Source organism: Cucurbita maxima, unplaced genomic scaffold (genome assembly GCF_002738345.1).
Source record: "Cucurbita maxima cultivar Rimu unplaced genomic scaffold, Cmax_1.0 Cma_Scf00026, whole genome shotgun sequence".
Classification (NCBI taxonomy): domain Eukaryota; kingdom Viridiplantae; phylum Streptophyta; class Magnoliopsida; order Cucurbitales; family Cucurbitaceae; genus Cucurbita; species Cucurbita maxima.
In genome coordinates, this window is record NW_019272042.1 from 2,563,361 (window position 1) to 2,589,701 (window position 26,341).

The 26,341-nt window shown below is 37.1% G+C and overlaps 2 protein-coding genes and 1 long non-coding RNA gene across 3 annotated transcripts; 2 read left to right on the forward strand and 1 right to left on the reverse strand.

Moving 5' to 3' along the window:
- The first annotated feature begins 626 nt into the window (after positions 1-626).
- LOC111499216 (U-box domain-containing protein 33-like) lies at positions 627-7,142 on the forward strand. The gene is made up of 9 exons (XM_023150741.1): positions 627-1,182; positions 1,454-1,575; positions 1,802-1,923; positions 2,784-2,888; positions 3,202-3,541; positions 3,645-3,794; positions 4,169-4,696; positions 4,973-5,713; positions 6,746-7,142. Exons 1-9 carry the CDS (start codon positions 1,029-1,031, stop codon positions 6,929-6,931), a joined length of 2,448 nt encoding a protein of 815 aa, XP_023006509.1. The 5' UTR covers positions 627-1,028; the 3' UTR covers positions 6,932-7,142.
- LOC111499340 lies at positions 3,970-24,271 on the reverse strand. Its single transcript, XR_002720923.1, has 3 exons — positions 24,261-24,271; positions 22,503-22,507; positions 3,970-4,075 (listed from the first exon to the last, which is right to left on the reverse strand). It is a non-coding gene; the product is annotated as an uncharacterized LOC111499340 (long non-coding RNA).
- Positions 10,438-23,647, forward strand: LOC111499244 (signal peptide peptidase-like 4). Its single transcript, XM_023150789.1, has 14 exons — positions 10,438-11,035; positions 11,540-11,698; positions 11,860-11,971; positions 12,371-12,490; positions 12,583-12,734; positions 12,837-13,019; positions 13,266-13,300; positions 18,967-19,129; positions 20,369-20,422; positions 21,610-21,702; positions 21,809-21,951; positions 22,815-22,885; positions 23,112-23,195; positions 23,291-23,647. Exons 1-14 carry the CDS (start codon positions 10,898-10,900, stop codon positions 23,401-23,403), a joined length of 1,620 nt encoding a protein of 539 aa, XP_023006557.1. The 5' UTR covers positions 10,438-10,897; the 3' UTR covers positions 23,404-23,647.
- Positions 24,272-26,341: the final 2,070 nt, after the last annotated feature.

Genomic DNA, 26,341 nt, shown 5'->3' on the forward strand with positions numbered 1-26,341 from the left:
TTTTTTTTTTTTTTTTTTTTTTTTTTTTTTTTTTTTTTTTTTTTTTTTTTTTTTTTTTTTTTTTTTATGTTTAATGTCTTTAATTATAAATTAATAGTAATAATACTTTTGATACGGATGAGTTGTTGACCCGAACCACTTAAATAGAGCTCAACTCGAGCAATCCAACTCGAGTTGTGTTGTTGGCTTGTTCTTTTTTTTTAATCATTTAAAAAATTATATTTATCCACATTATCTATTATATTAACTACTAAAATCTAAAAAAAATTCAAATATCAAATATTAAGTCAAATATTCTTAATTTTTGTATTAACAGTAGAGTTGAATTGTAACTCTGTTTTTTAGGTGGTTGAATTGACCCGACAAAAAAACATGTCAACTTGCAAACGGACCCAAAAAAAATCTTAACCCAACCCAATCTAATGAACCGTTATAGTTTGTATTGGGTAGTTGGGACGGGGTCGGGTTCTGAGTCATATGAATACCCTAATATTTTTTTTAGTTCAAATATTTGAGAGGAGAAATAATTTTTTATTTTATATAATTTGGCCTAATAATAACAAACATAAGTATATTAATAAAATGAATAAGTCAAATGGAAAATATCCGTGTTGTTCTACGTCATTGTAAATTGTAAGCCGATTCCTTCAAATTTTAAATATTAACGCCGCTGACTTCTTGTTCTTCTTCCTCAAGCAATTCCAATGGCGAGAGAGAGAAGTGGACCGAGTAAAGTTTCTCATGAAAGTGCCTTTGTTCTTCATCCCATTTTATATTCACATTCACCAAACAAATTCAATCTGTCACCTCGTACTATTTTCTTCCGTTTTTCTTTTCGGAAGAGGAGAATCGGATTTCGGTTCCGTTTGATTTGGAACTTGATTCTGAAAACATCCAAGTGTGTTCAGAAAATCGGTTCGTGAGAGGAATCTATGGCTGATTGTGTGTGTTTATTCAGAAATTGAAAGAAATCGATAGGGTTTTTCCTGTTTTGGGTTAGTGAAAGGTTCACTGATCCTACAGGAATCATGGCCGGTAGCTGTGGAGACGATGTGGTTTATATGGCTGTGGGAAATGATGTAAACGAGTGCAAATTGAATTTGGTCTATGCTCTAAAGCACTCAGGCGGGCGGAGGATTTGCATTCTTCATGTTCATGAGCCAGCAAAGTTGATTCCATTCTGTAAGCTCGCTGATAAATTTCAATATGTTCACTTAAATATTCTCAATCGTCTGATGATTTCTATTGCTCTTGATTGATTGAAGTTAAGTTATTGCTCTTTGGCTGTTGATGTTCTAAATTCTTAAGATGAAGAACAAGAGTTTATCCAGTGGTTTCGTTAACTAAAACAAAGTTTGTTCTATTGTTTTTGGAATTAATGAAATTGAACACTTACATGAATTGGAGTGTTTCTTAGAATTGACTTACTGAACTCTCTCTTCCATGCGTCAAGTGGGAACACAATTTTTGGCAAGTTCTATGAAAGAAAAGGAAGTAAACGCCTACCGCGAACGTGAGAGGCAGGATGCAAATAAGATACTTGATGGATTCCTTTTCCTCTGTCACCAAGCTGGGGTACATATCCATTGTTCTCTTTGTTTCAATATTATTTCATTGTTCATTGAACTAGATTGGGTTATAGGAGCGGGGTTAAGAACATAGTTAAACACCATAAATATACAATGTGTGATGTGATAATGCATGAATCAATAAGTAAAATGGGTTAAACATGAGGAATGATTTCAATTTTCATATGGGATTTGCTCCGTTTGTTCTTCTACTCATTAATGTTTTAGTTTAGGTTCGGGCAGAGAAACTTTATTTTGAATCAGACAAGATTAAGAAGGGAATTGTCGAGCTCGTCTCCCTTCATGGAATTAGGAGGCTTATTATGGGTGCAGCAGCGGACAAGTATTACTCGAGGTACATTCTAGCTACTTGCTTTGTATTCTTCTTCCATGTATATCTGCTTTCATCTCTTAAAGGGTTTTTGTCAATGATTATTAGTTACTCCATTTGCGCATGATCATGCCCTCTGTTCTATAAATGGTACACAACTGAAGACTCTGTCGGATGAAATGATGGTTTAAAATAAAGAAGTAGAAAAATTAGGAGGGGAGATGAAAATAATTGTAAATGGTATTAGTTCAAAGAAATTAAGAACATGCCAGAGTAGTTGTTTTTGTTTCGGCATAGTAATCATTAGTTCATTGTTGAACTAATAAGAGGGAGATCTGGATACACTGTTCAACAATATTGTAAGCTAATAGCTTAATCATTGTGAGCTAAGAAGCATGGATACTTGATCGGGCTGGCATATTCGACACAAATCGGACACTTGTTAGTGCAATGATGTGTTAGAAACTAGTTATCAAGTAAAAGTTGAACAAACATTTGTTAGATATGCATCAAACACTTGTTAAGTTGACTAAATAGACACACATATGACAAAAATGATAAATCTTCATAAAGAAATACATCAAACTAATTTTCTAAGCATATAAAAACACAAACTCATTGTATAAAAACGATATAATTTAAAAAAGTGATTATTTTAATAAACATGTTATTGCCATGTCTGTGTCTGTGTCCATGTCCTAGATTTTAAAAAGCTGGCGTGAAGTCGTGATCGTGTCTTGTCGTACTGTATCTCGTATCCGTGGTTCTTAGATTTGAGAGTTTTTCATTCAAATTGTGGAATTAAGTTGATGTTAGATAGTTAACTAAATTGAGGAGACTAATGCAATCTAGGCGATGGTTGTTTATCTTCTTTGATGTTGCAGAAAAATGACAAAAATCAGATCGAGGAAAGCTATGTATGTTCACCTGAAAGCACCAGCTTTCTGTCAAATTCAATTTGTTTGCAACGGGCAGTTAATTCGCACTAGGTTTGTTGTCACTCTTCATCTGTTTTCATACTCTAAATCCATTGATTGGAACAGGTTGAGTATGGAATATGTCATCAGTCCTAAATGGTGAATCTTCTAAAATATAGCCATGTTGTTGAGAACCAATATCCTAACTTGATCAATTCTAAAACGTCTAGTCAATTCATGTGGTCCATAAACTTCGGTCAAGTCGTATCAAAATATGGCTAATGGTCAGCAGGAGACTTATGGAACCATTATAGATTGCATGCTTGTTGTTTTAGAACTGCAATTTAGTCGTCTGACAACTAATGCAATTACTACATACAAATAGGGAAGCTTGTCCACAAGAAGCTCATGTAGATATCCCACCACCATCACCTCAGTCACAGAACGTCAACGGGGCATGTTGGAGACCAGTGGAGCCTGGCCAATTCAATGGGAGCAGAATACAGAGTCCATCAATTGTTCTGGAAAGGCTTTCAATTTCGAAGTTAGTTTTGAATGATAGTGGGACTTCGAGCCCTTCTGAGCGTTCATATTCACCAAGTTCATCTAGTGGATGTCTAGATGCTGCATGTTCAAGGACTGAGGAAGATGCGTATGGAGTAGGATTAAATTCACCTCTTCTGTTGAAAGATGTCGCTCCTAACTCATCTCCTCTCCATTTGTTGGTATGCCCGAGTATCAGCCGAAGGCATTTCTTACATACTTTGCATCCAGAAAAGTAATAAGTAATTTTTCTAAAATAAAATATTTGGCCTTTCTATTTTTCAGGGATTCCAGCAAGACGAAAGTGCTGATGATATTTTATACATTCAACTTGAGAAATCAATAACCGAAGCAGCAAATGCCAAGCGAGAAGCTTTTAGAGAGGCAGTGAAGCGAGCTCAAGCTGAAAATGAACTTGGGAATGCTATTTTCAGGGTAACTCTGTTGTCAGTTGTCGTATGACTGATCTTGGCTTAAATCATTTATGTAGATAATATACCTATCAGTTGACTTTGTTGTTGGGAATTGTAATCTTTTAGATACTATAAATCTTGGATTTGGGTGTTCTTATTGCATCAAGTTGTAAATCTTTTAGATTTGGGTGTGCCAGCGAGGATGCTGGGCTTCGAAGGGGGGTGGATTGTGAAATCTCACATCGGTTGGAGAGGGGATTGAGACATTCTCTATAAGGGTTGGAAATCTCTCCCCAGCAGAGCCTGAAAGAAAAAGCCCAAAGAGAACAATATTTGCTAGCAGTGGACTTGAGTCGTTACATATATGATCTCATATGGTTTTCATTAAATATGCAGGCTAAATTTTATGAAGACTTATATGCTGGAGAGGCAAGAGAAAGGAAAGATGTTGAAGAAGCGCTGTCAAAAGAAAGGGAAGAATTTGAGAATGTGAAGAACCAAGTAAATAAAATGATGGAGGAGCTCCAAGTCTCCCAAAACAGGGGATTAGAATTAGAGAATCAAATTGCAGGATCTGATCAGATGGTGAAGGAGTTGGAGCAGAAGATTCTCTCAGCGATAGAACTGCTGCATAATTACAAAAATGATCGAGATGAGTTACTGAAGCAACGAGATGAAGCACTCAAAGAAGTGGATGACATAAGGACAAGACAAGTAGAGGCCAGAACTAAACATACTGCTCAAGTATTCTCTGAGTTCTCCTTCTCAGAAATTGCGGAAGCCACCCGGAAATTCGATCCCTCGCTTAAGATTGGGGAGGGTACACATGGAAGCATGTATAAAGGTCTGCTATATAACACTGAGGTTTGCATAAAAATGTTCGGTTCTCATAACTTGCAGAACCCAGTGGAGTTTCAACGTGAGGTATGAATAGCCTGGATCCATTTTACTCTTTCTAATAAGTTAAACTATTTTTTTTTTTTTTCATATACTTATGCAGCTCTATGCATCTCTTTAGAGTATTAATTTGATGATCTCTTGCTCGAAAACCTTATAAAATCATCAATCAACCCAAAAGCTTGAGCTTCTCGGTTCAGTGGTGATGTAACAATATGATTCGGTTCCAAAGATTAGAAGTTTGAAATCCCGTTTCAAGTCGGTTTCGAACATTTCCTTAATATGTTTTGTTTTATATGTTAGGTTGATGCATTGAGTATTATGAGACATCCCAATATTGCCACGCTCATTGGAGTCTGTCCGGAGGCTTGCATTCTTGTTTATGACTATTTTCCTAATGGAAGTCTTGAAGATAGGCTAGCCTGTAAGGATAATTCTTCTCCGTTGTCATGGAAAACTCGAATACGGATCGCTTCAGACTTATGCTCAGCTCTTATATTCATTCATTCAAATAAAATTTGCAAGATCATTCACGGTGACTTGAAGCCTTTGAATGTACTATTAGATGCAAATTACGTTCCTAAACTTGCAGGATTTGGAAGTTGTCATTTATTGCCTCATGATGAGAAGTTGAGTTACAATGAAAATATATCTGCCAAGTATGGCGTGAAGAGCAATCATGAATTTCCTCTCACGACAAAGTTGGACGTTTTTTCATTTGGCATGGTATTGTTAAGTTTGTTAACTGGAAAATCATACTTGAGAATGAAAGAAGACGTCCAGTTTGCCATAGAGGAACGAAAATTGAAAGATGTATTGGATCCACGAGCGGGAGACTGGCCGTTCGTGCAGGCTGAACAGTTGGCTCAGTTGGCATTGAGGTGCTGCAATAGAAATAGTATGTACAGGCCAGACCTTGTGTCTGATGTGTGGAGAGTACTTGAGCCAATGAAGGCTTCTTGTGGAGGTTCGGTTTCTGTATCCCTAAGCTTTGGGGATCTGCAGGTGCAACCTCCTCCTTATTTCCTATGTCCTATTTTTCAGGTTAGTTATATGCATAGCTCTCTCTTTATTGGCTCATTATTCTTGCTTTGATGCTGTTTTGGTTAAAGAATATGTGAACTGTTGTAAATGCAAGTTTCTGAACTGTTTTATGTACGTCTCCTACACTATTCGTTTGATTCATGAAACCCCTTGGCTAAATGAAAACCAAGTTGAGTTCATATTTTAGTTTTTCCCATTAATAAGCTCTAACCGCCCAAGCCCACCGCTAGCAGATATTGTCCTCTTTGGATTTTCCCTTTCGGACTTTCCCTCAAAGTTTTTTAAAACGTCTCTTCTAGGGAGAGGTTTCTCTCTCCAACTAATATAGGATCTCTAAACCCACCCTCCTTCAGGGCTTAGCGTCCTCATTGGCATTCGTTCCCCTCTCCAATCGATGTGGGATCTTATAATTCAGTCCCTATGCGGCCCAGTATCCTTGATGGCTCTCATTCCCCTCTCTAATCAATGTGGAATCTCACCATCCACCCCCTTTCAGTGCTCAATGTCCTTGCTGGCACACTACCTGGTGGGGCCTTGCATCCTCGCTGGCACTCGTTCCTCTCTCTCTCCAATTAATGTGGGATCTCACAATTCACCCCCTTCAACAGCCCAGTGTCCTTGTTGGCACACTGCCCGGTGTCCACTCCCTTCGGGGCTCAGTATCCTCGTTGGCACACTGCTCGGAGTTTGACTCTGATATCAGTTGTAACAGCCCAAGTTCACTGCTAGTAGATATTATACCCTTTAGGGTTTTTCGTTCGGGCTCTCTCTTCAACTGATGTGAGATCTCACACAAGCTGTTTCTCACTAGCGTTCTTTCATGGGACCTTGATTTGAATACACCGTTGATCTCAAGAATTGTATGCATTTTTTCAGTAACTTCAGAATCTCAATTATAGTCCTGACATCATTCACTGTATGTGTTACTTTTAGATGATTATTTTCGCTGGAAAACACATCATCTATGTACATTATTCTTTGCATCTAGTGTGTAAACCTGTAATGGACTAATATATTACACCCAACACTCAGGAAGTCATGGAGGATCCTCATGTAGCAGCCGACGGGTTTACCTATGAGGCAGAGGCATTGAGAGGATGGTTAGACAGTGGACACAACACGTCGCCGATGACAAACCTAAGGCTCGAACACCAAAACCTCGTCCCTAACCGTGCTCTTCGTTCTGTAATTCAAGAATGGTTGCATCAGCAGCAGTAGTAAGTCCATTGATGCTGTTTGTTTCTGTTTCTGGATAGTTAATGTTTTTTTTTATCAGTGATGAGTTCTTAATGTTTGGAGAATGAATCTGCTACCATCCTTTTGCTGTTGGGTAGCAGTAATATAGAAAAGGATATGCATTCAATTCCATTCCATTGTCATTGCTACTTGAAACTGTGAATATATGTATATACTCATTTCATTCATTTTACTTCCAAATATCATTTACTTAATGGTAAACCCAGCTCAAGAACACGAGAGGTGTTCGTGGGTTCAAGTTGTGTTGGGTTGGGACATTTTAAAAATTCTTTTTAATTGTTGGGGTTAGTAAACTTTTTCATCGTAAACCATTCTTATTAAATTATGAACTTAACTCAACCCAACCATAAAATATTGGGTTGAATTGGTTCGAGTTGTTTAGATTATTTATTTAAGTTTTTGTTTTTAATAAAAATAAAATGTTTATGTGAGATCTCACATTGGTTGGAGGCGGGAACGAAACATTCCATATAAGGATGTGGAAACTTCTTCTTAGTAAACACGTTTTAAAATCGTGAGGCTGATAGTGATATGTAACGATTGTAACGAATCAAAGCGGACAATATATTATTAGTGGTGGGTTTGGGCTTGAGCTATTTGAAATATTATTAGAGGCAGATATTAGATGGTGTGTTAGTGAGGACGTTGGGCCTCCAAAGAGGTGGATTGTGAGATCCCATTGGTTGAAGAGAGGAATGACGTTGGGCCTCCAAAGAGGTGGATTGTGAGATCCCATTGGTTGAAGAGAGGAATGAAACATTTCTTACAGGGGTGTGGAAACAAAACATGGATTGTGAGATCCCACGTTGGTTGAAGAGAGGAACGAAACATTTCTTACAGGGGTGGAAACGAAACATTCCTTATAGGGTTGTGGAAACCTCCTCCTATAGAAGCGTTTTAAAATCATAAGGCTGACGGTGATACGTAACAGCCAAAGTAGACAATATTTGCTAGCGATGGGCTTGGGCCTGATGGCGATACGTAACGGCCAAAATAGACAATATTTATTAGCGGTGGGGTTGGTCTGTTAACGTATTCTTTTTAAAAAAAAAAAAACAATAAATTCACTTATAAATTAACAATAGTGTGAATTGGCATCACACCCTTGTTTTTATGGTGGGCAACAGGCCTGAACCCATTTCACCACAAATTTTTGTCTCTCAAATAATAAATTTAAAACCGCACGTACGATTCCTCGGATCAGAATGCCACATGTGCGGCTTAGACACAACGCTGAAAACCATGTGGGGGCCTACATTCTTGCCGTACGGCTTCAATTAAAGAATATGAGTACCAATCAGATGCGGCCGGGATTTTTATGTATTTACACGTGGCAATTTTGTATTGGTTAGTACGGATACTAACCTATAAAAAATCAACACGTGCCAAGTGATATGTGGATTTGGCCGCACGTAGGGGAATCTATCATTTGTTTCGCCAGTTTTTTATGTACGGCTAAATACGGAGGTCGGGACAGGTTCAGACGGTAGCCAGTCACCGGCTTTCTGTGTCCCTCCACGCGCTTGAACTTTGTTGGTATTGCGCTTGTCATACACGCAAATGTTAATGCTAAGTAACAATGAGAAATTATTCCTTCACTAAATTTTCAATTTAGTTTTAAAATTATTAAATTTATTTTTTATGTATTAAATTTTTTATTAAAAAAATTATTTTTATTTACCATGTTTATAACATTATTATAATAAATAAAATAAATTAGTTCAAAACTATTATTATTATTATTATTTTAAAAATACGGTGGTTTTGCCTTTTACGTTCTTGCTCAAGCTCTTATTCTCACTTTCTATTTTCCCTCCCTCCCGCTAACTTTACCTCTTCTTGTTCCTTCTCCCACTCGAGAAAATCCTTCCTCACTATCTCGTATCTCTAAGTCGGTCTGCAGGTAACATTTTTTTGGTCGGGTCTATTCGAAAATAGGGTTACAGCCCAACTTAATCCTATTCTACTTTTAAAAAAAAAAAACTAAAAATATTTTAAAAAGTTTATAACTAATGTTAGTGATGCATTGTATGAGATTTTAGTTATTAATGTAACGTGTATGGTAGATAAGTATGATTGTTTAAATAATGAAAAAATAACCCGAGCTGAAAATAAAAGGGATGGGTTAGGAACTCTATTCAGGTTGTCCCAGTCACCAACCCAACAAACACAAATTTTGGGTTGGTCCGAAAGATTTTTCTAACCCAACACGTGTATACTCGTAGTATTGTTTGTGCTTAGAGACTATCACTCTCTTTCAATGCAGCTTTTATGTACACTCCTATTCTCTTTCGGGTTGGTCACGTTCTCGGATCATACGAACAACCCTAATTGTAGAAATGTAATTTGAGGTATCGTTTATCGAGTACAAAAAGTAGAATCGAACCAAAAAAACGATGTAAAAATAATAAAAATAAAAGTGGGAGAGAGAAGTAGATATTGTTACTAATTATTTAATTGTCAAATCAAACATAAAGAATTTAGTCCCACTTCTATTCCATCATCTAAATATGTCTCCCACTTCAATCCACGTCATTATCAAACTTAAATACATTTTTTCTTAATTATTATTATTATTTAATTCAATTTTATTATCCTCATTATCATTATTTATTACATAATAATAATAATAATAATAAGTTTTAACGATAATCATTTATTTCTCTTTAAAAGATGTATTACGGGTTGATTTACTTCCTCTAATTCATAACATTCTTACCCGGGTATCAAATAATTAGATTAATTTGTACAAAGCTAGAGTAAAAACCGAAAAATAGTTATCTCGATTAAGTATTTCTTAGAGTTAAAAATTCCTCAAAAATACTATAATTTAAACCCGACGATTCGAAAAATTCAATCAACCCTATCCAGCTTGTACAATTTGGGTTGAGTTATGAACTTATTGAAATTGGGTTGGGTTCGGATAATGAAAAATTTATACATTAAGTTGGTTCGCGAATTTCTCGAACAGAAAGAACTTGAATTTATTATAAGATAATTTTTCAAAATATATATTATATTAAAAATGAATTACAAATCTTAAATAAAAATTTAAAAATAAATAAATAGATATTTTACCGTTCCAACTTAATAAAAATAAAAATAATTTATGATTGAGTTTAGTTCATTAAGTTATTTATAGTACCAACAATTGGATTAAATCTAATAAATGTTCCAACTCACGAACACTCCTACTCACACTTAAAACGTTCTTGAAAATTTTAGTATTTTTAGATTGAATATAATAAACGAACACTCATAGAACGATTAAATAAACTTAATCAATCCATAATATATTAAACAAAAGTGGATAAAAGGAGTAATTTTTTAACTTCAATGTGTTGGATGATGAGAATGATAATGAGTTTATAATTGAAAATAGTGTTAAGAAAATTTTTGTTCAAAATGTAGAGAGAAATTTTATCCATATAGAATCAAACCAATCCTGAAGGTACAATAATGGAGGTCGGGAGCTTGGGAAAAGGACAATAATGGAGTCGGCTCGTCTGCAATTCTCCACGCCATAATGGCGCGTGCATTATACTGATGAACAGCAACGGCTATGGATAGATTATGGATTCATTTTGTTTCTTGAGGAGATCGAGAAGAAAGATACCAGTTGAATTCAACGGGTCTTGTAGACGCCGTTTTCTATTCGTTTTGTTTCCTTTTCTTCCATGGCCATAACGACGACGACCCAATAGGAAATCAAAGTGAAGATTGAAGACTCAAGTCATCTCTCTCTCTCTCTCTCTCTCTCTCTCTCCTCGTTTTTTTCTCTCTCTTCTTTTGAAGCTTCCTGTAAGCTTCTTCTGTAAACCGGAGCTTTTTTTTTTTATCTCTTTATTTTGAAATTCACTCTGTTTAAACCCTATTTCTTGCTTCGGATCTTGGAGTTTGAATCGGCTCCCGGATTGTTGGGCCGCGATGAATTCGCCGGGAGGTGTGATTACTACGGTGCTTTTGGGTTTGATGCTGAGTCTGAGGCTGGTTTCAGCTGGGGATATAGTTCATCAGGACAGTGTCGCACCAACGCGCCCTGGTTGCGAGAACAATTTCGTTCTGGTTAGAATTTGTGGCTCTTCTCTTTTGCTGATTCTTGATTTTTACTTAATTCGAAGTTTCAATTTGAATTTCTTGTTGTTGGTACTTGAATTTCATGGATTTTATGATTAGTTATCTGTATGCGCTATAATTTGATTAGCATAAGTAAATTGGGCAAACCACTTTAGAATAAACTGGCTTGATTGAAGAAATGAAAAGTGTGTTAGGCTTAGCTTATAGAGGTTTTTCATTCAATTATTCCCTCTCTGTCTCTCAAATGTTCTTGATGATTCATTTTTGTTCTTGTCTATTTGGCTGCTGACATGATGACAATCAACGAAATGAACTGATTCTTGCTTGTTATGATCTTGTTATATGTATGTACTGATTTCTGAGAACTAACGAGTTTGATTCCATGGATGGAGATTGGAGGAAGAATCCATTTCTGTTCAAACAGTGATGATTTTGAGGACTGTACTCAGTTTATGATGATTTCATACTGTAGTTCATTGATTTTCTGTTAAGGTGAAAGTCCCTACTTGGATCAATGGTATAGAGGCCACTGAATATGTCGGTGTTGGTGCTCGATTTGGCCCAACATTGGAATCGAAGGAAAAGCATGCTACCCATACTAGAGTTGCTCTGGCAGATCCTCCTGATTGTTGCAGTACGCCCAAGAATAGGGTAGGATTTTCAGATTTCTATTTTCATTTAGATATATCTCATACGAAGAACGACTCAAGACGTTCATCTTATTGGCTGTTGTTTTTTGAATTAATGTATGCAAAGATATTTTTCTTTGAAGTTCCATTGATTTGAAATTGAACTGTTTGGTGTGCTTGTAGCTGGCTGGAGAAGTCATTTTGGTACGCCGTGGAAATTGTAGTTTCACAGACAAGGCAAATATTGCAGAAAATGCTAATGCTTCAGCCATCCTTATCATTAATAACAGTAAAGGTACTTTTAAAAAAACCTTGTGTGGTTCTGGCTGTATTGACCGCATCCTTTGGTGTAACTAGTTATTCCTTACCTCGGGACCAAATAGGCTTGTGAAAGAGTCGAATGAAGGAGAAACCTAACGAAATTTTCTTATCACTCTTGTTTTGTTAACCATTGATCAAAAAAAGGATCTGAACAAACTATTTAACTACATATTTACTGATCTCTGCTGCAAGATCTTTTGTGGTAACTTATTTCGAAGTCTGTTAGGTGGATGATCTTATTTTCTTTATTTATATATCTGATAGAATGGCTCAACACACTGCCAATTTTGAAATATAATTCTTAAATTCTTATAAAAAATCTATGAAATTTCTTTTCTGTTTCTCAAAAAGAGAATTCCCTTTTTTTCTTCAGAACTTTTCAAGATGGTCTGTGAGAAGAATGAAACTGATGTAATCATAGGCATACCTGCTGTCATGCTCCCTCAAGATGCTGGTGATAGCTTAGAGAAAGATTTGAAGGAAAATATGTCAGGTGTGTATTTAATTTCTATCAATTCCTTTATGTCTTTCCTCCCCTTCTATTCCATTTTAATCAATTTTAGTTTGAACTTACTGTTATTTCAGTATCTGTGCAACTTTATTCCCCACTTCGACCAGTCGTAGATGTTGCAGAAGTATTTTTATGGCTTATGGCTGTTGGTACTGTCTTATTGGCCTCTTATTGGTCTGCATGGACTGCAAGAGAAGTGGCTATTGAGCAAGATAAGCTGCTGAAGGTTCTACAGCTCTTCTCCATACCAATATATTGTTTCGAATGAGTTTCTCCTTGGGATATTCAGTTCTTTCTGAATGGTTGACGGACTTCACACCATTTGCAGGATGGTTCAGATGAATTGCTGCAGATGGAAGCCACTGGTTCCAGTGGTTACATAGATATTAACACTACAGCTGCAGTTCTCTTTGTCGTGATTGCTTCGTGTTTCCTGGTTATGCTCTACAAACTAATGTCTTCATGGTTTCTCGAGGTTCTGGTGGTTTTGTTTTGCATCGGCGGTGCTGAGGTTTGCCCGTTCTTCTCTTTATGTTGGGTTGTTTAGATGATCAAATCACTTTAGATTTGTAAAAAGTTGTCTATGAAATCTTGTGTATAGTGCGATGTCCAAAATTGAATCAATTTATTTTATTCACTAGGAAATTGTTTTAAGATTATGAATAGTTGTAAGGTCAAATTCTAATATTTAGATAAATTTAATCATTACTTGTGCTGTGATGAAACTTTATCTCATAATATCTCTGTTCGCTAACAGGGACTACAAACTTGCTTGGTGGCTTTGCTATCATGGTACAATCTTCCCTTACTTGTCTTTGGTTTTACATGGAAATGTTATTAAATTTTTGTGTAAACAAATTATACTAGATTATATAATTTAATTAAAAAATTTCTCCAAAACAGTTGTCAATAAGATGATTCAGGGGATCTGTTGCCTACTTCCTCACACCCTTGTTCATGTGTTCTTACTATTTGGGCTCAACATCTTTGAGTCATATAAAATTAGTTGGAAAAGTTGACTTCATATCATATCGGGAGTGATTCCCACATTGGTTAATTTAGTGGAAGATCGATCATGAGTTTATAAGTGAGGAATTCTATCTCCATTGGGATGAGGCCTTTTGGGGAAGCCCAAAGCAAAGTCATGAGAGCTTATGCTCAAAGTGGACAATATCATACCATCGTGGAGAGTCGTGATTCCTAACATGGTATCAGAGCTATGCCCTAAACTTAGCTATGACAATAGAATCCTCAAATATCGAACAAAGAATTGTGAGGGTGTACTTTGTTTGAGGGCTCCAGAGAAAGGAGTCGAGCCTCGATTAAGTGGAGGCCCTTGAGGCTTATAGTGTACTTTGTTCGAGGGAAGGATTGTTGAGGATTATTGGGAGTGATTCCCACATTGGTTAATTTAGTGGAAGATCGATCATGGGTTTAAAAGTGAGGAATACTATCTCCATTGGGATGAGGTCTTTTGGGGAAACCCAAAGCAAAGCCACGAGAGCTTATGCTCAAAGTGGACAATATCATACCACTATGGAGAGTTGTGATTCCTAACAATATCTACCCCAATATTGTCTAGGTAGAAAAATTCACCGCTTCTATATTATCACTGTTAAGGATAGTTGACCGTTCATTAAGGCAAATATCTAGATATTTGCCTTACATTACGGGTTACCATATTTTCTCTTTTACTAAATGCAAATATATTGTATTCATTTATTATTCTTTCCTTTTATCGCTATTTCCTTATTATTTGTAATTTACCTTATTTCTGTATTCTGTAAATGATTATAAATAAGAGAACTCTCACCACCATTTGGGTGTGGTGGATTAATCAAACATTCACATGGTATCAGAGCCCTTTCGGTTTAACAACCCTGATCCTTTCTTCTCTATGGCTTCCGAATCTTGTTATCATCTTCTTCCTTTCAATACTCTAATCCATATGATCACCATCAAACTTTCTTCCTCCAATTATCTTCTTTGGAAAAGCCAACTTCTCCCTCTTCTTGAGAGTCAAGACATGTTGGGCTATGTCGATGGAACTATGGTTCCACCACCTCGCTTTGAACCAGAAACCTCCTCAACATTCAACCCCAAATATTTGGCATGGAGAGCAGCCGATCAACGACTTCTCTGTCTCCTGCTCTCCTCTCTCACTGAGGAAGCCATGGCTGTTGTCGTTGGTCTCTCTACTGCACGTGATGTTTGGCTTGCGTTGGAAACTACGTACAGCCATCAGTCAAAAGCTCGTGAACTGAGACTCAAGGATGACTTGCAGTTGATGAAACGTGGCACAAAACCTGTTGCTGAGTATGCCCGTGCCTTCAAAAAAATTTGTGACCAACTTCATGCCATTGGCAGACCCGTCGAGGACATTGATAAAGTGCATTGGTTCCTTCGTGGACTCGGCACCGAATTTTCAGCTTTTTCTACTGCTCAGATGGCTCTCACCCCTATCCCCTGTTTTGCAGATCTAGTCTCTAAAACTGAAAGTTTTGAGTTGTTCCAGCGCTCCCTTGAGTCCTCTGACTCCACTCCTACAGCATTCATAGCCACTAATCGTGGCCGCACCCATGAAAGTCACCCTGCTTCCTTTACCAACCAGCGAGGTCGTTCTTATTCTCACAAAAACAACTCTTCTAATCGAGGACGAACCCACTCAAGTCAGGGTCGTCGACCACCTCATTGCCAAATATGCCGCAAAGAGGGCCATTATGCTGACCGCTGCAACCAACGGTATGTTCGACCTGATTCTTCTCATGCTCACCTTGCTGAAGCCTTTAACACGTCATGTTCTATTGCTGGACCTGATGCTGCTGATTGGTTTTTGGACACTGGAGCTTCGGCCCATATGACTGCCGACCCATCAATTCTGGATCAGTCTAAAAATTACACGGGTAAGGACTCTGTGATTGTAGGAAACGGTGCATCCCTACCCATTACCCACATCGGTACTCTTTCTCCTGTTCCAAATATTCACTTATTAGATGTCTTGGTTGTCCCTCACCTCACTAAAAATCTTCTTTCCATAAGTAAATTAACGTCTGATTTTCCTCTCTCCGTTACATTTACTAATAATCTTATTACTATCCAGAATCATCAAACAGGAAGGGTGGTGGCAACCGGTAAAAGAGATGGAGGGCTATATGTGCTGGAGCGCGGCAACTCTGCTTTTATTTCAGCCCTTAAAAACAAATCTTTACGTGCTTCATATGATTTATGGCATGCTCGTCTGGGTCATGTGAATCATTCTGTTATTTCTTTTTTAAATAAAAAAGGTCATCTTTCTCTTACGTCTTTATTGCCTTCTCCATCATTATGTAATAGTTGTCAGCTTGCGAAAAGCCATCGATTGCCTTATTCCCGCAATGAACGTAGGTCGTCTCATGTGTTAGATCTTATTCATTGTGATCTTTGGGGTCCTTCTCCCGTCAAATCAAATTCGGGTTTTCTTTATTATGCTATTTTTATTGATGATTATTCTCGATTCACTTGGTTTTACCCTTTAAAATTTAAATCTGATTTTTTTGATATTTTTCTTCAATTTCAAAAATTTGTGGAAAATCAATATTCTTCTCGTATCAAGGTATTTCAAAGCGATGGTGGTACCGAATTTACTAGTACTTGTTTCAAAACTCATTTACGTAATTCTGGCATCCACCATCAACTCTCTTGTCCATATACACCTGCTCAAAATGGTCGTGTTGAGAGAAAACATCGTCATGTGACTGAGACTGGCTTGGCCCTTCTCTTTCACTCTCATCTTTCTCCTCGTTTTTGGGTTGACGCCTTCAGCACTGCAGCTTATATTATCAACCGGTTGCCTACTCCACTTCTTGGAGGTAAGTCACCCTTTGAACTCCTTTATGGCTACACTCCACATTATGACAATTTTCATCCCTTTGGTTGTCGTGTTTATCCTTATTTGCGTGATTATATGCCTAACAAGCTTTCTCCCCGCAGCATTCCTTGTATTTTTTTGGGTTATAGTCCTGTTCATAAAGGGTTCCGCTGTCTTGATCCCGCCACCACTAAGCTATATATCACCTGCCATGCTCAATTTGATGAAACTCACTTTCCTGCTATCCCTAGCTCCCAAGCCCAACCTCTTTCCACTATTCCTATTTCAAATTTCTTGGAACCACATCTTCATCATATTGATTCATCCCCCCCTACCACTTCATCACCGCACGTTCCTCAATCCAGTTCATCCCCGTGTGATATTTGTTCTGACCTTGTAGATGAGTCTGTGCAGGTTGATACTTCTCTTGCAGGTTCCACTTTGTCACCCTCGACTTCTAATTCAACCTCTATTGAACCTCCTGTTGATTTCTCTTCTTTGGGCACTCATCCTATGATCACACGCGCCAAAGCTGGTATATTCAAGACTCGTCATCCAGCAAATCTTGGTATGTTGGGCTCATCTGGACTTCTCTCTGCTCTTCTTGCATCCACTGAGCCAAAAGGATTCAAATCTGCGGCTAAGAATCCTGCTTGGGTGGCTGCCATGGATGAAGAAATTCGAGCGTTACAACAAAATGATACTTGGACTTTGGTTCCTCGCCCTGCCAACACCAACATCGTGGGCTCTAAATGGGTGTTTCGTATTAAATATTTGCCCGATGGATCCGTCGAGCGTTTCAAGGCTCGTCTCGTTGCCAAAGGTTATACTCAGGTTCCTGGTCTTGACTACACTGACACTTTCAGTCCAGTTGTCAAAGCTACCACTGTCCGTGTTGTGCTTTCTATTGCAGTCACAAATAAATGGCCTCTTCGACAACTTGATGTCAAGAATGCTTTTCTCAATGGAACGCTTATTGAACGTGTTCATATGGAACAACCTCCTGGGTATGTTGATCCTCGATTTCCTATGCATGTTTGTCTATTAAAGAAAGCTCTCTATGGCTTAAAGCAAGCTCCTCGTGCTTGGTTTCAGCGTTTTAGCTCATTTCTTCTCACACTTGGGTTTTCTTGTAGTCGCGCTGACACGTCCCTTTTTGTCTTTCATCAGCAATCTAACCTTATCTATTTGCTTCTTTATGTTGATGACATTATTGTTACCGGCAACAACTCATCTCTTATTAACAGCTTTACTCGCAAGCTTCATTCTGAGTTTGCTACCAAAGATTTGGGTTCTCTCAGTTACTTTCTTGGTCTTGAAGCTTCACCCACTCCTGATGGTCTCTTTATCAGTCAGTTAAAATATGCTCGAGATATTCTTACTCGTGCTCAGTTGCTCGATAGCAAACCAGTTCACACTCCCATGGTTGTTTCTCAACACCTGACTGCTGATGGTTCTCCTTTCTCTGATCCTACTCTCTACAGATCTCTTGTTGGCGCCCTTCAGTACTTGACTATCACGCGTCCAGATATTGCCTATGCTGTCAATTCTGTCAGTCAATTCTTGCATGCCCCTACTGCAGATCACTTTCTTGCTGTCAAACGTATTCTTCGCTATGTCAAAGGAACACTCCACTTTGGTCTTATCTTTCGTCCATCCACTGTTCCTAGTACGCTAGTCGCTTATTCGGATGCTGACTGGGCTGGTTGTCCCGATACTCGTCGTTCTACATCCGGCTATTCTATTTATCTTGGTAACAATCTCATTTCTTGGAGTGCCAAAAAGCAACCTACTGTATCACGCTCCAGCTGTGAATCTGAGTATCGTGCTCTTGCCACAACTGCTGCTGAACTTCTTTGGGTTACGCATCTTTTGCATGACCTCAAGGTCCCTATTTCACAGCAGCCCTTACTCTTATGTGACAACAAAAGTGCTATTTTTTTGAGCTCTAATCCTGTTTCTCACAAGCGGGCCAAGCATGTTGAACTAGATTATCATTTCCTTCGAGAACTTGTTATCGCTGGCAAACTTCGTACACAATATGTACCCTCTCATCTCCAAGTTGCTGACATCTTCACAAAGAGTATTTCTCGACCTCTTTTTGAATTTTTCAGATCCAAGCTTCATGTTCGTTCAAATCCGACGCTCAGCTTGCGGGGGGGTGTTAAGGATAGTTGACCGTTCATTAAGGCAAATATCTGCCTTACCTTACATTACGGGTTACCATATTTTCTCTTTTACTAAATGCAAATATATTGTATTCATTTATTATTCTTTCCTTTTATCGCTATTTCCTTATTATTTGTAATTTACCTTATTTCTGTATTCTGTAAATGATTATAAATAAGAGAACTCTCACCACCATTTGGGTGTGGTGGATTAATCAAACATTCACAATCACCTTGCACCGAACCACTCTCTTAACTGATTAATAGTTAATTAATTTCATTAGATATTAAAATTTTCTAGCATGGCACTCTATTTCTATAGGTATTGGGGAAGAGAGGATGGCATTTTGAATTATTTTTGAAATTTTCCATAATATATATATTTTTTTTCAATTTTTTTTCAATTTTTTAGCGGGATGAAACTGATGACATAAGAACTATAGTTTCAGATGGTTTGAACATGCTGCTGAGTCATACGTCAAATTTCCCATCCTTGGAGCCGTGTCCCATTTGACGTTGGCAGTTTCTCCTTTCTGCATAGCATTTGCGGTTCTTTGGGCATGTTACCGCAAACTGCCTTTTGCTTGGATAGGACAAGATATCCTTGTAAGAAATCACCGTTTCCACTCTTCCAATTTACTTGCTTCATTGCTTAATTTGGATCTAACGTTTTCTTTTATTTCAATCTAGAATTCGTGTCCGAATTCATGGACTAATGGAATAGCCAATTTATTTTTTTCATAAGTGAAAATGATGGGTTATTGATATTTATAATAAATAGAAGTACCTTTTTTCTTTATTATTAGAACAGACAGAATTCTATTGGGTTAATTGGGGGCCACACGATAGATTTTTATCCTAATCAATCTTCCCCCTCCCTCTTATGGGGAAGTGGCAGGTAGCTGTTCCCAAGTTGAGCCTCAAATATTAGCCATTACTTTTGTTCCTTAAATATATTTTTTATTTTAATTTTTAATATCAGAGTAATATTCAATACTCTAGTATTTTTTGAGTTCTGATTTGCGCTCTTCACAACTTGATGTATAAAATTTGTACACCTTTCTTGGCATGACTAGGCTGGATATTTTGTATTCCTTCCTGCTCTTTTGAATTATTAATTCTTTAGTAAATGTTTAGTTGAAATATAACCTGGTTTAACAGTGCATATCTTCTGAAATGGGAGAAGTTGTGGATTTTCTTTTATAGTGGGAGCTATTTTGATTGACTTGGAATTTGAGAATATTGTTTTTCTGGGAGGATAAGAAAACGTAGTTCATAAAACAAGAGAATAACATTATCAATCATGTCTCAGAAAATACTTGAGAGAAATATTCCGACAGAAGCAAAAAGTACACTTCTTGTTATTTATCTACTGCATTTACACTTGAACATGTTACTGAGGGTTAGAATCCTACTTACACCTGCTTAGGACGTTCTTACTGGCAATACACCTAAGGTTGAGGAAGTTAGATTGTTCTAAAATTTATTTGACGGCTATGTATTAGCCGGTTTGCTTGACTGGAGCAGTGTTTTACAGAACAGCTTGATGAACTCCTTAGCGCTAGGTGCATGTAAGTGGGCTTGCATTCTGTAATTTCATACATGCCGAAGTCCAGCGCCTTAAGGCTTCCACTCCCTTTAGGAATATCTTTGAACTTCTTTTGCGTCCACTCCCTTTAGGAGTATCTATAATTTAGCTACTAAAATTGTCGGGATCCACACTAATGTTACAGTTCATGTTTACAATTAGTTTGATTTATATCATATTATAATGTCAGTTCATTTGTTTGATGTGATTTCATTAAAACTTTGTTGAAATGACTTCCTGTTTCCACTTTAAATCAGGGTATTGCACTCATAGTTACAGTCCTTCAGATTGTTCGAGTTCCTAATCTCAAGGTAACTTTTGTGCTGCATACATTTCCAGGTTTGCTATCTTCCACATGTTTTCTCCATTAGACACCACGATTTTAATAAACTGAACAAATTCTAACAAAAATATATAAAATTTTGTAACGAAAGATATGATCTACTGTCTCCTATAGTCGGGTAATTTGTTGTCTCCTATTTTCAGTTCTATCAATTAGTATGGACTTGTGAAGGTATATTGTGGAGTATAGTTGATAAGTTTCTAATTGAAAATCTCTAGCAACTAAAGCAAATTACATCATATGTGATAATGAATATTTTAATGAACTATTGTGAAAAAGGACACGTATCTATAATGTTATACGGTAGAACCGAATAGATAAAAGAAGGAAATGCAATGTCATGCATCATACAAGTGCAAGTGCTGCTAATGTTGGTGCCCTGTCCTCCACTTTGCTTTAGGTAGGGATATGCAGTGAGGCTCTGGCACTAGGCATAGATAATGGTTATGTGAAGTAGTTGTATCGTATATTCAATGCAGAAAATAGCAAATGTTCATAATATAGATAACAGAACTAATACAAATGAAAAGTTATTTGATCTTTTAATCGAAAAAGAAAAAGAAAGCTACAAGTGATATTATTGCTTGAGAGGCCCCTTTTCATGCAACAATTGTTTGTCCAAGCCCACCACTGGTAGATATTGTTCTCTTGGGGCTTCCCTTCAAGGTTTTTAAACGCGTTTACTAGGGAGAGGTTTCCACACTCTTATAAAGAATGTTTCGTTCTCCTCCCCAACCGATGTGGGATCTCACAATCCACCCCCTTTGAGGCCTAGCATCCTTGCTAGTACACTGCCTGGTGTCCACCCCCTTCGGGGCCTAGCATCCTTGCTGACACACTGCCTCGTGTCCACCCCCTTCCTCCCTAGCACATCGTCCGAAATCTGGCTCTGATACCATTTGTAACGGCCCAAGCCCACCGTTAGCAAATATTATCCTCTTTGAACTTTTTCTTCTGGGCTTAGGTTAGTAGACCGTAGTTTCTAAATTGAACAATTTTGTGGAAAATTCCATCAAACTGATTTTGGCATATGAGTAGATAATTGGAAATTGTAGAAGAAAACATTAGTGCAATGAACACTGGATCTGGAAATTGTAGGACAGTCGCAATTGAAAACTCAAATTTTAAGTTATTCAATTTGTTTTCTGTTATCAGGTTGGGACGGTTCTCCTCAGCTGTGCCTTTTTGTATGACATTTTTTGGGTATTTGTCTCGAAATGGTGGTTCCACGAGAGTGTTATGATAGTGGTGAGTTGTTTGTTAAAGGCATCCCCTTTTTCATTGTTGTATATAGGCAATGTTGTTTGTTTCTATCAGAATTCAGGACCTTGTCTTATCTTTTTGGGAATTTCAGGTTGCTCGCGGTGATAAGACTGGAGAAGATGGTATACCCATGCTGCTAAAGATTCCACGGATGTTTGATCCTTGGGGAGGGTACAGCATTATCGGGTTTGGTGATATTATCTTGCCAGGACTTTTAGTCGCATTTTCACTAAGGTGAAAACCACGAGTACAACAATTTTTTAAGTATACTGTTCCTTCATTTAGGATACAAGTAAGTTTGGCCTAAGTGGTTCTATCTCAAACTGGTCAACTGGCAACTCAATTCAATGGTGGCAATTCAATTCAATGGTAGTTACAATGACTGTCCAAGTCCATTGCTAGCCGATATTGTCCTTTTTGGACTTGTCCTTTGGAGCTTCCCCTCAAGGTTTCTAAAACGCGTTTGCAAGGAAGAGGTTTTCACACCCTTATAAGAAATGTTTCGTTCTTCCCTCCAACCGATATGGGATCTCACAATCTACCTCCTTGAGGCCAGCGTCCTCGCTAGCACTCGTTCCTCTCTCCAATCGACGTGGGATCTCACAATCCACATCGGTGGAGAGGAGAATGAAACATTGTTTATAAGGGTGTGAAAACTTCTTCCTAGCAGACGCATTTTAGGGGAAGTCCGAAAGGTAAAGCCCAAAAATGACAATATCTGCAAGCGGTGGGCTTGACAGTTACACGCATCCTCAATTCATTCTCAAAATGTAAACGTTGACAACGTTTTCTTAGAAATTTCTTGGTAGTTTAGAAAAAATAGGGAACAGATTTAGTGTCTGAGATGGAAAAAGCTGAAACGTCAAGATTATCTGGCCTTCCATTTGGGTTTTTAAAAACCATGAAATTCCCTCCTGTTTTTGCCTAATCTCACTATTCTGCAAACTTTTGTGTCAATCTCATCGTCCAAGATTACCATTTGCATTCTAATAATTCCTAGCAAGAGTGCCATTTGCCTATGAAAATGTCTGTTCTTTTAGTTCGGATATAAGTCAACCGTCCATGGCACTAAACGGTGGATTGCCAAATTTGTGCAGATATGATTGGCTTGCAAAGAAGAAACTCCGAGCAGGTTATTTCGTTTGGGCAATGACTGCTTACGGAACAGGTATGATAAACACAGAATCTATGTAAAAAGACAAACTCCAAACTGGTTATTACTTCATTTTGTCTCCTATCTTCAATAATTGGAGGCCTTTTTCGTAGTATATCTTTCTTTCGTTGCCCGTTCGTGTTCTTCGTTTAGTTCTTCGGAACATAGCAAAATCAGGGACTAAACATTCAAAACGTGATACTCATAATCCGAACTTGTCTTTGTTCATTATGCATTTCAGGCCTCCTCATCACTTATGTAGCTCTGAATTTAATGGATGGACATGGCCAACCGGCGTTGCTTTACATTGTTCCTTTCACCCTTGGTAAGTACCATAGTTCTATTACCCAATCCGCCATCCTACCAACAAATTGAGAAGTAGAGGCATTTTTTAAAAGAAAAATCTTGACTTCATTGCAGGCACATTTTTGACACTGGGAAAGCAAAGAGGGGATCTTAAGATTCTTTGGACAAGAGGAGAACCAGAAAGGCCTTGTCCACACATCCAACTCCAACCCTCCTCTCAACATTAAAAGAACAGTAAGTTTGCATCATAACCAACACCTGTTGTAATAATACCATTATCACTAGGAGCACAAAGAACTTAGAGAACTCTTTTCTTTTACCTTTCTTAGGCTGTAGATGACTTCCATGTGTAATTTATAAAGCTGTTTTTGTGAACTATCTATATGCTTGACACAGAAAGCACTCTTGTCTCTGAGCTGCTGTCTCTGCAGTTCTGTTACTTGTGTTATAATGTCATGTTTCTACTGAGAATCTAAGATTTTAGGGAAACTTCACGCATACAGCAATTTAGTAGAGATGACAGGAAGAACATCGCCTGACACTGACGGATGAGTTTGGTGAGATGATGTCGACTTCCAGGTGCTAATCATCCTTGAAGCCATAACCTCGGTTAAACCTACATTTCACATGAACTGGGGACTCCCTCCCGCTTGCATCATCCGATTTGATTTTGCATCATAGGTAGGTAAGGCAAAAAGCTTCCTTTTAAGAATGCATTTGATTCCATCTTTCTTTCGTTAGTTAACCTACCTTTCGATTTGAAATATATGAAATTATAATTTTTTTTTTTTTTTTTGGTTAAATTATAAGTTTAGTTTATGAACTTTGAGAATCCTGTCTATTTGGTGATCATTGATCTTTAAGATGTCTGACAGGTTATTATCCTCTAAAAATGTCTAATAAGTTCTTAAACTTTTTAATTTTCTTGTGTTGAGTAGATTCGTGAATTTGGAGAAAATATAAAAAAGGTCTCAAGACGTGTTAGACATTATTTAAAATTTATCAACTAATTGTTATAAAATTGAAAATTTGGAGACTTATTAAACACGTTTACTGTAGAGAGATCAATTAACGATTGATAAACACAAACCTTAACGTTTATGAACTAAACTTATCATTTAACCGTCCTTTCACAATTAAATCAACTACTCTTTCAGTTTCCAAGTAGCATAAAATTAGAGATCACGTGTTCAAATTGCTTAGCAAAGAAAATCGATCTCTAAAATCTTAGGCCTAGTGTGGGCATAGACCCTTTATTTTAAAAAGAATTAAATAAGTAGATTTGAACATATGAGAGACATTAATACTCGATCGATTAGGGTTTAGAGACATTAATACTCGATCGATTAGGGTTTAGTGTAGGTTCCTTTCCATGGGAAACAAATCAATTGTTTTATATGAAATTACCGTTCTTAGATTTTTAAGACATCTTATTCTATTACGACCCATGTCTAGGATTCGGATCAGAATTCAAAATCCGAATGACCTAATTGATCCATTTATATCCTCAAGATTGCTTTCGTTCGGATATGGTTTCGATTTATTCATATAATCCTTCTTTACTTGAATGTCACATCTTTTGAGACATCGGCTTATTTATATATATAAAGTAATTAAAAATGGAGTGAGGTGGGCGTATAATACAGTTGAGGATGGTTATTATTTTACCACACAATACCAATCCATGTGATTTCAACCATAATTTAGACCAATAATTTAACAACAATACTTATTATTATTTATTTTTAATGCTTACAAAATATTAATGCTCCACTTCCCTAATAAATGCATTTACTTCAAATACAAATACTTTATTATTTTTAATGTTGGAGGAAATTATAAATAAAATTTGAATATCGAAGTCAACTACGCCAACCATACCTCTGATAAATTAAACTATTTTTAAAGTTTAGGGACTTATGTAACATTCTCTCATTTTAATATCACATAAAAATAGATTTCACTGTTATAATAGTCATTAATGATTCTGGAGGTTGGAATGCTATGTATTAGCTCATTTTAAAATTTAAAGTTCCACTTCTAGCGGATCTATAGCAAGTTATCGTTGCAAACCCCGAGATATTATTACAGCAAAGGATGAAAAAAAATTGAGAGCACTGATTCAAAATTATCTTGATTCATCCCCACTTCAGGAATTGCCAAAACATTTGACTCTTTAGCCATTGCAATATAAAGAATTAGTCAATCAAATAATAGATAGTAACTGGTTGCACGAAGTATGTAACAACCCATCGGTAACAGATATTGTTGTCTTTGAGTTTTAAAATGCTTCTGCTACGAAAGGTTTCACAAAGGGTGTTTAGTTCTCCTCCCCAACCAATGTAGGATATCACATTCCTCCCGCTTCAGGGTCCAACGATCTTACTGGCACAACGCCTCGTGTCTACTCCCCTTCAAGGAACAACATTCTCGCTGGAACATCACCTGGTATTGTGCTCTTTGTGTTTTCCCTTTCATGCTTTCCTCAAGGTTTTAAAACGCATCACCTAGTACCGTCATTAACTAGGTGATGTTTACGTCTCGTATGCCACCAAATTTCTTAAATTTACTTTCTTTTTTGTATGTGACGTGTCGACCCGACCCGGCCCAATAAACAATTTTTTTTTTTTTATTAATGAAAAATTTCAACCATATCAAACAACATTAATCGAAATTGATAGGAAAACCCAAACTAAATCAAGAAATTGATTAAAGGAAATGAATTGTTTAGGGCTAAAATGGGAAGAAATTGGGGGGTTTCTTTGCAAATTATGCAAAATTATATTGTGGGCCCAATTGTAAATAAAGTAAAATTAGTGGGTCACCAAAATAAAAGTGGGAGACCCATCTTATCATACACTTCACCTACTCTAAATCAATTGATTGCTGATTGCATTAACCAACCTCAACTTCCAACTATATTATTTTATATATATAGTTTAAATATTATGAAAATTTAATTTATTCTCTTAATTTTTTTATTGAATTTAAAATAGATTTTTTTTTATTTTTTTTATTGTTGCTCCGTTACCTCCCACATAACACTAATTTCAATTTCTCAAATCTTACTTTCAAAACTCTTTATCCCGTTTCTAAAACTTTCTTCTTGAACCGGGGTCAGAGGCTCGAGTATACGTCGCTTGATCGTAAACGATGCAAAAATCA

Bases quoted from the DNA above. Each gene is read 5' to 3' on its own strand.
- LOC111499216 (XM_023150741.1), top strand. From the start codon at position 1,029: ATGGCCGGTAGCTGTGGAGACGATGTGGTTTATATGGCTGTGGGAAAT. The intron at 1,576-1,801 runs GTACATATCCAT...GTTTTAGTTTAG, and splicing joins TCCTCTGTCACCAAGCTGGG to GTTCGGGCAGAGAAACTTTA. The intron at 1,924-2,783 runs GTACATTCTAGC...TTGATGTTGCAG, and splicing joins GCGGACAAGTATTACTCGAG to AAAAATGACAAAAATCAGAT.
- LOC111499244 (XM_023150789.1), top strand. From the start codon at position 10,898: ATGAATTCGCCGGGAGGTGTGATTACTACGGTGCTTTTGGGTTTGATG. The intron at 11,036-11,539 runs GTTAGAATTTGT...TTTTCTGTTAAG, and splicing joins GCGAGAACAATTTCGTTCTG to GTGAAAGTCCCTACTTGGAT. The intron at 12,491-12,582 runs GTGTGTATTTAA...CTGTTATTTCAG, and splicing joins TTTGAAGGAAAATATGTCAG to TATCTGTGCAACTTTATTCC.